Source organism: Oncorhynchus nerka, linkage group LG4 (assembly GCF_034236695.1).
Source record: "Oncorhynchus nerka isolate Pitt River linkage group LG4, Oner_Uvic_2.0, whole genome shotgun sequence".
NCBI lineage: Eukaryota > Metazoa > Chordata > Actinopteri > Salmoniformes > Salmonidae > Oncorhynchus > Oncorhynchus nerka.
The window spans coordinates 61,292,393-61,303,816 of record NC_088399.1 but is presented as its reverse complement, the minus strand read 5'-3'; the positions used below and the strand labels follow the sequence as shown (position 1 = coordinate 61,303,816).

Sequence of the window (11,424 nt, the reverse complement as noted above, 5' to 3'; positions counted from 1 at the left end):
CATGCTAAAATCACCACTAACCATGTATGAGGCTCCATTTCACCATCTTGGTAATCTAATAATGAATAGTGATCTCTCAGACTACTGTAAAGCAGCATTTAAATGTGGTGGGTATGGAGACACTAATAAATCCCTTTAATACACCTACTTTAAAACTTTGTGTCAAACCTCATATGACAATTCTTTATTTTCTACCTTTTGAATATTCATGATACACCACTAGAGAAATGAACAGTAGGCATTCTGGCATCTTATTTTTCTAGCCCCTGAACTACTGTAGGTAAGACAACAAGGCTTCTTAATAAATATACTGCTGAAAAAAACTAATTTTACTTTTGACACTTTATTAATGCAATGGTTTGGATAGACAAACAATATTTTTTTCTCAAATGACTAGCCTAGAGACAGCACTGTTAAGCAGAAATATACATGTACAAAACACACTGAGGATGATGTACAGGTGTAGGATCTTCCTTTTATCACTCTTGTTGCTTGTGAACCACCAATCAAGCGACATATGATTGAAGGACTAAAGTTCAAATCCTGTTGCTATAACAATACTATGCAAATTAAGATCCAACACCTGTAGCCTACTGAGAAGTGAAGAGTCGTGAACTGAATGTATCTGACAAGTTTTTCATTAGACTGTTTTACACCATAGCATAACAAGCATTACAAATGATATGTACAAAGAAAGATGTGAATATCAGCAGTAATCTCCTGTAAACCAGTCATAATACAGTTTCTCCTCACTTCTTATCAATGCCAGCAAAAAAAGATTTAGTTGTTCAGAGACATATTTAAAAGGAACTTTTGAGTTTCTTAAAGATACTGTTTCACAAGGGGGATTTTGTCTCACATATTCTTCTTTGAGTCTTATTACAGTTGACATCCAACCAACTCTTGCTGTCTTTAGTACCATCCGGTTCCCCCATTCTAGCACAGTCTTCACCGTCGGGATTCTCTCCTTTCCAGTCATCTGGCTCCCGGTCACCAAGCCAGAAGCTATGGATTGAAGGATGATAATACATAAGAGGTATGATCACAATACGTTTTAATCTAGGGTGATTGTATTATGATATGGATTTAAACATGCATTCAAACCTTGTGCTTAGAGATGAATTGTCCACCCATAACCACTCATTCTCGTTTATACTGTCCGTCAGCCCAATCCAGAACATGTCTTCAGGCTCCGTACTTATTTTTGTACCAATTTTCTGATCTAAGAATTTCTTCACCAGAAACATTGTATGAAGAATTATGTCAAGATTTATTGTCATTTGTATGTTAGTAGAGGAAAGGAAAATGTGCATCAAAACAACTGAGAGAATCAATAATAGAGTCATACCTGCTCCTCTAGGCTCCCTATGATGACAAGGTGTCCCCCCCTGGTGATACACTCATCCCGACTCTGAGCCCAGGTCAGTTTATCAGGGGAGAAGTAATAGCACTTCCCCCCATAATACTCCCAGCCTTCAGCACAGTTCATAGGTTTAGGACAGTCATTATTCCCTGTGGAGAGAACAGATATAACCCAATGCTCAGGATTGCTATCTGAAACAGGTTTTTATCTTGGGTCATAATACAACCTACTACATCTATGAGTAAACACATTCCCTCATAGTATGATCTCACCTGTGTTTGTAGGGCAAGAAGGTGGAGTTCTCTGCTTTCTCAATTCTTCATTTTGTTGCCGAACTGTTGTGAATAAAGATAAGTATGCTTTTCGCAGGTTGAAGTTTATTGCCATGAATCCTGCCCTGAAGGCAGAACTGAGCGACTCCCGCTAGATGGGCCTCACAACGATTATGAAAACAAGAATGAGCTGTTTGGTCTTCATTTACGGTTTGGGCCAGCAGTGTGGTTAAGATTAGGGTTAGGTTTAAAATCACATTTTGTGACTGTGGCTGTGCCAGCTGATGACCACACTGCAGAGCTGCCTCCAGGGCAAGATTCATGATAATAAATGCCAACCAGCATCATTTTCACAGCGTGACATTGGAATCCATACTTTTTGGAATTAACCAACAATAACAAAAGCAGCACCTTTTTTCTAATATTCTATAAGGAGGAACATTTCAATGGAAAGGCTGTATTAGTGGCAGACAACACAATTTAATTGGAGGGTCATATGTGTCACTCACCTGCACGTTCCTTCTCCTGAAGATCTTTGTTCTTGACTTGCAGTTCTTGAAGCTCTCTGTTTTTGATCATTAAAGCTAGTTGCCAAAAGATAACAACTCTGACTCAAGTTCCCTACATCCAGCTACATATAAACAACAGTTATATTAGAAAACCGATGTAAACATTTTCTTTGTGTGAACTAAACTCACCTGAGGTAAAAGCTTTTTCCAAATCTGTAAGATTTAGATGATTGTAAGCCGCTTGCAGAATTTGGAGCTCTGTGTTTTTGGTTGGCAGGTTGCTGATATCTGATTGCAAAAAGACAAACATTTAAATTGTAGGAATCTGACCCCAACATTCTTCTGCATAATAATGTAATATTAGTTGATTGTGAAAAGTATTACAAATAGCTATTCATTTTATTCACCAACATTTTTATATTTTATCAGTTATGTTGTCACAGAAATTAGACAATGACCTGGCATAAAACATTTATCCATTTGAAGCAGTACTGTGGGGATTTTCCAGCTCTTGCGCTAAAAATGTGCCTAGATATTTCTCTATATTCATAGCTCTGGACAAGAGCCTCTATGAATCTGTCTCCGATATAGAGTCTGCTTTAGACTAGCCACCTCCACTGTCTAGGTCACTCACACAGAAACCGAAGTCCAATGACCATCCCCATCAGAAGAAAACAGAGAGTCACCAGGACCACTTTGACAGGGTCACATCCACCTGCTCTGACCTTTGACCCCTCCTGAGAATCAGGGTCACCAGCTGAGGAGACAGAGAGAGAATGAATTAAACTGACCTATAAGACCCGCTACTTCATTTTATTGTATGTGAGACATGAAATCATCAAACATGAAGAAAACAGCTGTGGGTGTTTCTCATAATGCATACTACCGTACTCAGAGCACACAAATTGGAACACGGGAGGGTCAGAGAATGATTCCAAATCAAAGTATGCAAAACGGAGCATTTAGGACACTTCAAATGCGTTCTCTGTTTGTACATACTTTGAAGCATCCATCGATGCAAGCGTCAGAAAGTATGCAAGGAAAATGACCAACCACAACATTTTTTGAGCTGAAGAGAGGCAAAATACACTGCAGCTAAATCATTCTGAGTCGACAAGTAATCCTTAGTGGGCGGAGAGGCGGTCAGGGTGTTGGGCGAAGGCCACAGTGGGGAAGATGGCAGAAAAGGAAATAAGGAAGAAAGTGCAGCATATTATGAATAAACATGGAGTGGGGATTACACAGGTCTTCTGAAAGATCTGGTGAAGGAGAAGATGATGGACAAGATAAAAAGGAGAGTTATGTACGATTTTTTGTGTGAATATGGAATGGAGGATTGCACAGAAGTTTGGAAGAGCTTGAGGAGGAAATGGGACAGGAGGAGAGTGAGGATGAATAAAATGTGGTGGCAGGTGCAGTGATGACTGCTGCATATATGTTGAGTGTAGAGGGAAGTAGTGGTGAGGAAGATGGGCGTCAAGTGCAAAAACAGGGATCTGCTCCAGTAGTTCAGAGACGGAACCTGAGGTACCAGCGAAGATTGTCCCAAGGCTGATTTTGGCCCAGTTGGGGTGAGACATTTTTTATTTAACTAGGCAAGTCCATTAAGAACAAATTCTTATTTACAATGACAGCCTACACCAGCTTGACCAGGATGACACTGGGCCAATTGTGCGCCACCCACGGGTCTCCTGATTACAGCCAGTTATGATACAGCCATTGAACCAGGGTCTGTAGTGATACCTCTAGCACTGTGATGCAGTGCTTTTTCCAAACTGAGCCCGATGGAAATGGATCCTTGTTGTTTGGTTGATCCATATGTGGTGTCAGGTTGGGTGGAGGAGAGGTTGGGGACTGTTGAGTTGGTGAAAGTAACTTGGAATGGACTCTTGATGATTTATTTGGTTATTATGGTTGCTCCCCAGATATCTACCAGATAAGGTCAAGCAAAATGCATCAAAGTCAGAAAATAGTTGTAGTGGCAGCGGCAGAGAAGTACCTGGGATTGCTCACCTGCTCTTCTATGAAATACTTAAGGTGAAAGCTATGATCCCTTAATGATGTAGTTTAAATCCACTTTCAGTGTAAATGAAGGGGAGGAGACAGGTTAAGGAAATTTTTAAGCTTGAGACATGGATTTTAATGTGCCATTCAGAGGGTGAATGGGCAAGACTAAATATTTAAGTGCCTTTACGGGGTATGGTAGATCACCGGTTTAGTGTGTCAAGAACTGCAACACTGCTGGTTTTTTTCAAGCTCAAGTTTCTTAGACAAGAATGGCCCACCACCCAAATGACATCCAGCCAACTTGACACTAGATTTGGAATCAACAAGGTCCAGCATCCTGTGGACATTTTGACACCTTGTAGAATCCATGTACCGACAAATTGAGGCAGTGCTGAAGGCAAAAGGGGGTGCAGCTCAATATTAGGAAGGTGTTCCTCATGTTTTGTACACTCAGTGTATGCTCTGGAACAAGGAACATGGTTTTGATGAAAATGCCAACTTAGAATCTGTTCTCTCCGTGGAAATTTACCAAATCATGGGAGCAAACCACACACACACGTCAGAGTTAGTTATAAAAGTCCATCTTTAATTATATGAGCTCTTATCACAATCCCACAGTGTCTCCCCAGTGAATTTTCTGAGACTTTAATGCAACTGAGTTCCTTTAATAGCAAAGACACACATAGTCATAGACATAATTCATCACAGCTTTGTCTCCTTTCCCAAAACCCCAGAACCATAAACCATCCTCCAAATCAACAGGCATATATCAAATTGTCATTTAGATACAACAACTCACAAACTCCTGGACAAACACATACAGGTCAACAAAGAGGGAGCATAGAATGATTCCAGACACTGCAACCCCTCCTTTCCCCACTGGGAAAGTTAGGGAGTATAAGATATGTTTACATGATGAACTTTGACCTCTCCCTCTCATGTGGCCCACAACTTAGTCCTGACATAGAACAGATAACTGCCAATGGCCACCACTATAGTACAACAAAATACATTCTTATGAGAAGTAACTTACACATTTGATGAATATTAAACATCTTACAAATGTTACCAACATATTCTGATAATTCCACGACACTTACTCATTGTTTTGCCGAGCTTGCACTGACTTCATCTGACCCACACGCACGCACGCACCCACACACACACACACACACACACACACATACCATTTGACCCCTCGGTAGATGTCTGGTCACCAGCTGAGGAGGAATTGAGATTTAAGACGTGGCATCATTCACTTGGATGCTGTTGCTGAAAGACATAACCATCAAAATGTGAGCACAAACACTCCTCTCATCACATTGGGTGTTTTCTTAACACTCAGTTTATTTATTTTTGATTTTAGCGCTTTGGTCCTGTTTTCACAAGAATGCGGTAACATTTTGTACAAACTCAAAACAGATCATGACAAAGGCTGTTGTTTCAAAAATGTAAGCACATTTTCAATTGACTAAGTACAACACACAAAATCACCCAGTAACCTTTTCACCAAACCTGATCACTGTTTCATCTAGAAATACCCTTCATATAAAGTCATTGCCTTTCACAATGCAATGTTCACAATACTTTTCATATGATTCTTCATTTGCTCAAATACATTCGACCATCACTTAATCCAACTGAGCTTAATGGTTTTAACCCCTTAACCGTTTGGTAAACCTATGAATTTTAAACTGGTTTGTCCACTATATAAGTATCTTGAGAAGTACAAAAATAAAGTGTGTTTGTAAAGTAGAAACATCTAAATGACATGTATGATGCATGATAACCATACATAATGACTACTAGTTGTTGCTAATTGATTTCAACAGGGAGCAGGAAAGACCGCAAGGTAAAGGTGGAAATCAAAGAGCTCGTGGACAAGGGGCCTGTTAAGAGAGGTGGGCCTGGGCCCCATTAAAGAGGTCAAAGAGTTGGGCATGGGCCCCGTCAAAGAGGTGGACATCAGAGGGGAGGAGGGAACTGTTGTATCTTATGAAATCAAACGTTGTTGAACATGTGATAAACAGAGGCTGAGGCATGCTGATAGATTAGTTCACCCCAATCTGAAAAGATCAACTGTCAATTTGATCCTGAGAAAATGTCATCAAGAAAAGCGGTAAGTCTGGAGGACATGTACTATGCTTTACATCTACAGTAAATGACATATTATAATGCATGTACATTTTTCTGTTCTACCTCAGAATGGACAGAAGACCCAGATGGTTGGGAAGTGCTGACCAGGAAGGATGGACAGTGGTGGAAATGGCGAGGGCCAGGAATGACATACGGCTGTCCAAAATAAAGCAGGCCATTGCGGAGAACGATGACACCGTTGCCAATGTGACATCCATCAGCCTACCAACAATGGCCCACCTTTTGGAGAGGCATCCAGGTATCTATGAAACACATTTACCTGATGCCTTTGAGAAACAACGACCGGGTGAAACATCTGCAAGCCAAGTATGTTCAGGTCCAGCACTATATACTGTATTACTGTTACTATTTGATGCACATGATACATCACACTATCATATTGTAACTATATTGTAAAAATAACCAAAATATATTTTAGAGGGTGATGGTGCTTGATGCTGCTGTGAACCATCACAAATATATATTTGTTGATGAAGTGGGCTTCAAACTGGCCAAAACTCAGAGCCGTGGGTGGAAACTCATCGTCCAATGGGCAACCGCCCAAGTGCCTGGACAATGTGGGGGAAACATCTCAATGTACGCAGCTATTTTGAGGATGGCCCAGTTAGGGCATTACTTGATCCTACAACGCTGCACATCTCATTGTGTTTCTCAATGAAATTGAACAGGCCTGTCAATGTGAAGGGGTAACCTATGTTACTGAGTGTGACAATGTCAGGTTCCACCCTGCAGAGGTGGTTCAGGCATGGTTTTGGGCCCATCCCCATTCGTGGCCTATACTCTTCTTTCCTCAACCCTATAGAGGAATCTTTTTCAGCATGAAGATGGAAGCTGTACGATCGCCATCCCTATGAGCGTGCCACCCTACTTCTGGCCATGAATGAGGCATTCGACAACATCAATGCAGACCAATGTCAATGATTAGCCATGTCAAAATGTTTTTCCTGTGGTGCATGAGTAATGAGGACATTCACTGTGATGTGGATGAGAATTTATGGCCAAATGCTCAAGACAGGCTTCATGCAAACTAATGCATGCTAAACGTTATGTTTTATATTCATTCCGTTTAATTTACTTTCTTACATTTGCAATTATATCAGAACAACATTTTTTTTGCATGAATGATTGTAGAGGATGTCTTCATTGATCACACCTTTGATTACACATTGGATAGATATTATGGAAATAGAATTTCTGTCAATTTTGTTGGGTAATGTAAGTGTATTGCCATAATGTGGTGTAATCAGTAATTTACAGTACTGTAGCATTTACTTTCAGTACTTCTAATTAATTTTACTTTGTACTTCTAATTCATTTTCCTTTCAGTACTTCTAATTCATTTTCCTTTCAGTACTTCTAATTCATTTTCCTTTCAGTACTTCTAATTCATTTTACTTTCAGTTAATTCATTTTACTTTCAGTACTTCTGAGTTTTGAAACACGTATCTTTTTGTTTTCTATTGGATTAACTATTAGTTAAAATGACTAAATAGAAATTAAACCAATGTTCTCATTACATTTCACAATAAACATATGTTTTGAATCAATGGCTGTGTGGTGAGAGATGTTTACAATCCAAATGAATGCACAATGAAAGGTTTTGAGTTAAAGACTGGTTTGGTTACAAGTGTGACCAGTTTAGAGTGTTGGAATTGGCTAAACTTTGCACATTGAGATATGAATTAAATGATAGAGACGGAGCCTTGAATAGAAAGAGTCTGTAGGGAGCCAGAAGGCTTTGGAATGTGTTTGAAGGAGGAGAAGAGAACGATGTGTTGATATAGGGAAGATAGATGAATAGCTGGGGATTAGGTGAAGGAGGGGTTGAGGTCGGGAGGTGAGGTCAGTTCCCCTTAAGGGAGTAATCAGGGTTAGTATCTGGTCAGATTGGAGAGAGGGAGTGTCTTAAGTAGGATGTATATAACTGTGATATGAGAAGTTTCGCTGTCTGATTACAGCTGTACAGAACCTTTGGGAAGAATTAAACTTGGTTAAAGCTTCTCTAGTGTCCGTGGGTTATTTACTCTGAAAAATAAGAACCTAACAAGAGTTTTGTACTAAGAGTTGTGAAAATGTACCAGATACTTGTGAAAATTTGACCAAAGCGACAAAGTAAAACTGTAATGTAAAAATAATCAGCACAGATCACTGATAAGGCATGAAGAGTGAATGCAAATCAGCTAACAAATATGTTTCCTGTAAACCCTTTGAATTGTAGTCTCTAAAATCTCTGTGATGCAAGTCATTTTTGTCCTAGCGAACATGTTTTGAAATAGGGTATGAATATGTGTTGTCAAATAAAGTCAGTGTAGTATAAATATAATTTTAAAGGGGCCATCTGGGTATTGTTTTGGTAAACTGCTGGGGGATGGGGCTGGAGGAATGTAACCACTCTCAAGTTCAGAGACGGAGCTATGGGGACAGACCATCCATGACCATGAGATACAAACGATAGTTTTAACCATGATTTAAAGCCATATCGTGTTTGTTTACAATGACATTGTATACAAACAACACCGTAAAACAAGCTTACATTTGTTCTGATGGGGTAATACAGTTGAACTAAGCTGATGAGGCGTTTATAAGTAATATTCTTCAAGAATCAACGGCTATATAGCATTCATTTCAAAAACGGATCCTAGATTGCCCCTTAAAGATTAGAGATGTATATATTGGCAGATAGAGGAAGCTTTTTGTTGAACATTCTGCACATCCTGAGCATACAGCATGATTATAAAAATAGATTTTAGTGACAGATTTTAGTTTAGAACTTACCACCATCTTTTCCTTCAGTCTGTTGGTGCTTTTTGAACTTCACATCAGCGTGGACTATTCCTTCAGACATACTGATCTAAACACTCATACCAGACACTTATTACGTCAACCCAAATAGACACTTATTTTATATGACGGGGACTGAGGGAGGGACTATGACAGGACTTCTCTTTTCTCTCTTTGCGACATTAATTTAACTAACCAACTAAATTCAGTTATTACTACAAGTACTAATTAATAGGTGGTAGGCATATTGATGTTGTAAAGACCTTAACCCAACACGTAGCGACCTTGTATTCCACACTGGAACTCACCAAGCTGCTGAAAGGTGTTATTGTTGTAAACCTACCATAACAGCAGGTGGTACACACACACACACACACACACACACACACACACACACAGCTGATAGAGCTTTCTTGTCTGACACTGAATTGGCTCTAGAACTTCTCATCTATTGTTATATCTCTGGTAGACAATCACACTCCTTTTAAACGCCTTAGAATTCAAAATAGAACAAATAATTTGTTCCCTATAGAACTTTCAGATCTCATTATGATGAGAAATCAGGCCTGGGCCAAGTGTTTCAGGCTATTGTGCAATGCTGTAGATGTACTTCCTCAATGAAGAAAGCTAACTCAAGCTACTTTCTCATTTCTATTTCGGAGTCTGCTGGTGATCCGGCAACATTTAGGAAAATAGTTAATGCACTAAAGCGTGAAAATTCCTCTAATTTTCCTGCCTAAGCAAGTTGTGTCAGACTTTCTTTAAAGATAAAATCATGGTTAAAAGCCTGGGTAAAAGACTTGCTGGCACGAATGACCAGTTCCTGAAGGAAATTGAAGAACGGCATAAAGTTCTGTAACCAATTTAAGGAAAATAGATTTAAAGGGAAACGCGTAGCTCTCGTCGTGGATAAACTGTATATTGATAACCAGATGTGCAGAGACAGACTACTCCATGGCTATTTTAAAAAATTACAACGTTCTCAGAGGCGGCAGATAAGGAAACACAGAATTCTAGCCCGGTTATGGATTGTAATACAAAAACAAAAAAAAGCTTTTCTATCTTCAAAAATAACTCATTTCATGATGGAACAGTATTTTAAAATAAATTATACATCTAATTCATTTTATTGTCCTATCGTGAGGAACTAAATGTAAAAAAATTAATTATACATCTCATTTATGATCCTATATTGATGGAACAGTCCACAACCCTATACCCCACACCTGAACGACCCAGATACTAAGAAGTCCCCATCTGTTATATGGGCCTGCTGTACACGGCCTGTATGCAGCGAAACGCGGTTAGAGAACTAGAGCAGCAACGCCCCCTCAAGGTTCTGAGCCTGCCTGCAAGGGTTGGTCCTGCAAAGCCAAAGCCCCCTTAAGGGTGAGCATAATATAAAAATAAATTCTCAAAGCTGCTAATGAGAACCTTGACGACCTTGTACCTAGCCAGTGGGGGGGGGGGGGGGGGATTCCGGTGGGGTGCCCCCACCCAGACAATGGCAGTGCTGGCAACACAAGCTGCAGTAACCCCAGGGGGGAGAGGGTGCATATTATTGTGGCCATGGTGGCCCACAATCAAATGTCTGACTGCACAGAGATGCTTGGGAATATCGTCAATACAGGGGACCATGTTGTGGGTGTTTCAGGGGAAGGGGGTACATCTGACCATGGTTAATAAAATCTCCCCATAGTTTTTGCACAGTTTCACAGGCCTTCTCATACAGCTGCAACTGTATATGCATTCGTAAATCAAGACCTTTCTTGAGTTGGGCTCTGGGATGGTGCAACTGTTGAGAATGTGAGTCTATGGTTGTTTGGGGTAAAGGGGTTGAGTGTGTATGAGTGTGTGTATCCCACAACTGTTGCGAGGGAGTTAAAGAAGTTAGGATGATTCACAATAATTGTTTGCTAATATAATAATTGCTTGCCATAATGTAATTTTGGTAATGGTGAGAGGTAAAAACACTTTGCATAAATGGCCTACATTACTACAAATATTAATAGTTAATTATGGAAAAGATAAATAAGATGAAAAATATATGGCTCCATATAATGCGAGGTGAGGGCGATGGAAATGCATTTTACGGTTGGGGGGGGTCTCCATGGGCAACCCAACTCAGGATGAGGAGGGCTTTTAGCGGGTGGAATAGTGGGGACCAATTGGAGGTTTACTTAGTAGCAACGCAAATATCATGGTACAGCTATGTAGACACTCAATAATCATTTTACTTTTTAACAGTACGTTCACAAACATATATTTTGATAAATAGAATTGAAACTTGTGTCTAACATTATGGTTAGTGTTGTAATTAGTATAGCCAGTTATA

General features: G+C 39.8%; 1 protein-coding gene across 2 annotated transcripts; it reads right to left on the bottom strand.

The window, feature by feature from the left end:
- Window positions 1-324: 324 nt before the first annotated feature.
- Window positions 325-9,204, bottom strand: LOC115128325 (C-type lectin domain family 17, member A-like). Of its 2 annotated transcripts, XM_029658071.2 has the most exons (8): window positions 9,084-9,203; window positions 2,779-2,901; window positions 2,334-2,432; window positions 2,145-2,219; window positions 1,636-1,698; window positions 1,349-1,512; window positions 1,105-1,232; window positions 325-1,005 (listed from the first exon to the last, which is right to left on the bottom strand). In XM_029658071.2, exons 1-8 carry the CDS (start codon window positions 9,151-9,153, stop codon window positions 837-839), a joined length of 891 nt encoding a protein of 296 aa, XP_029513931.2. In that variant the 5' UTR covers window positions 9,154-9,203; the 3' UTR covers window positions 325-836. The 2 variants fall into 2 exon arrangements, with proteins under 2 accessions (XP_029513931.2, XP_029513932.2); XM_029658072.2 differs by lacking the exon at window positions 2,779-2,901 and having other exon boundaries at window positions 9,084-9,204.
- Between the last annotated feature and the right edge of the window lie 2,220 nt (window positions 9,205-11,424).

Coding starts and splice junctions, on each gene's coding strand:
- LOC115128325 (XM_029658071.2), bottom strand. CDS start 9,153: ATGTCTGAAGGAATAGTCCACGCTGATGTGAAGTTCAAAAAGCACCAA. Junction 2,902..9,083: donor GACTGAAGGAAAAGATGGTG/GTAAGTTCTAAA, acceptor CTGTCTCCTCAG/CTGGTGACCCTGATTCTCAG. Junction 2,433..2,778: donor CATTGGACTTCGGTTTCTGT/GTGAGTGACCTA, acceptor TTTTGCAATCAG/ATATCAGCAACCTGCCAACC.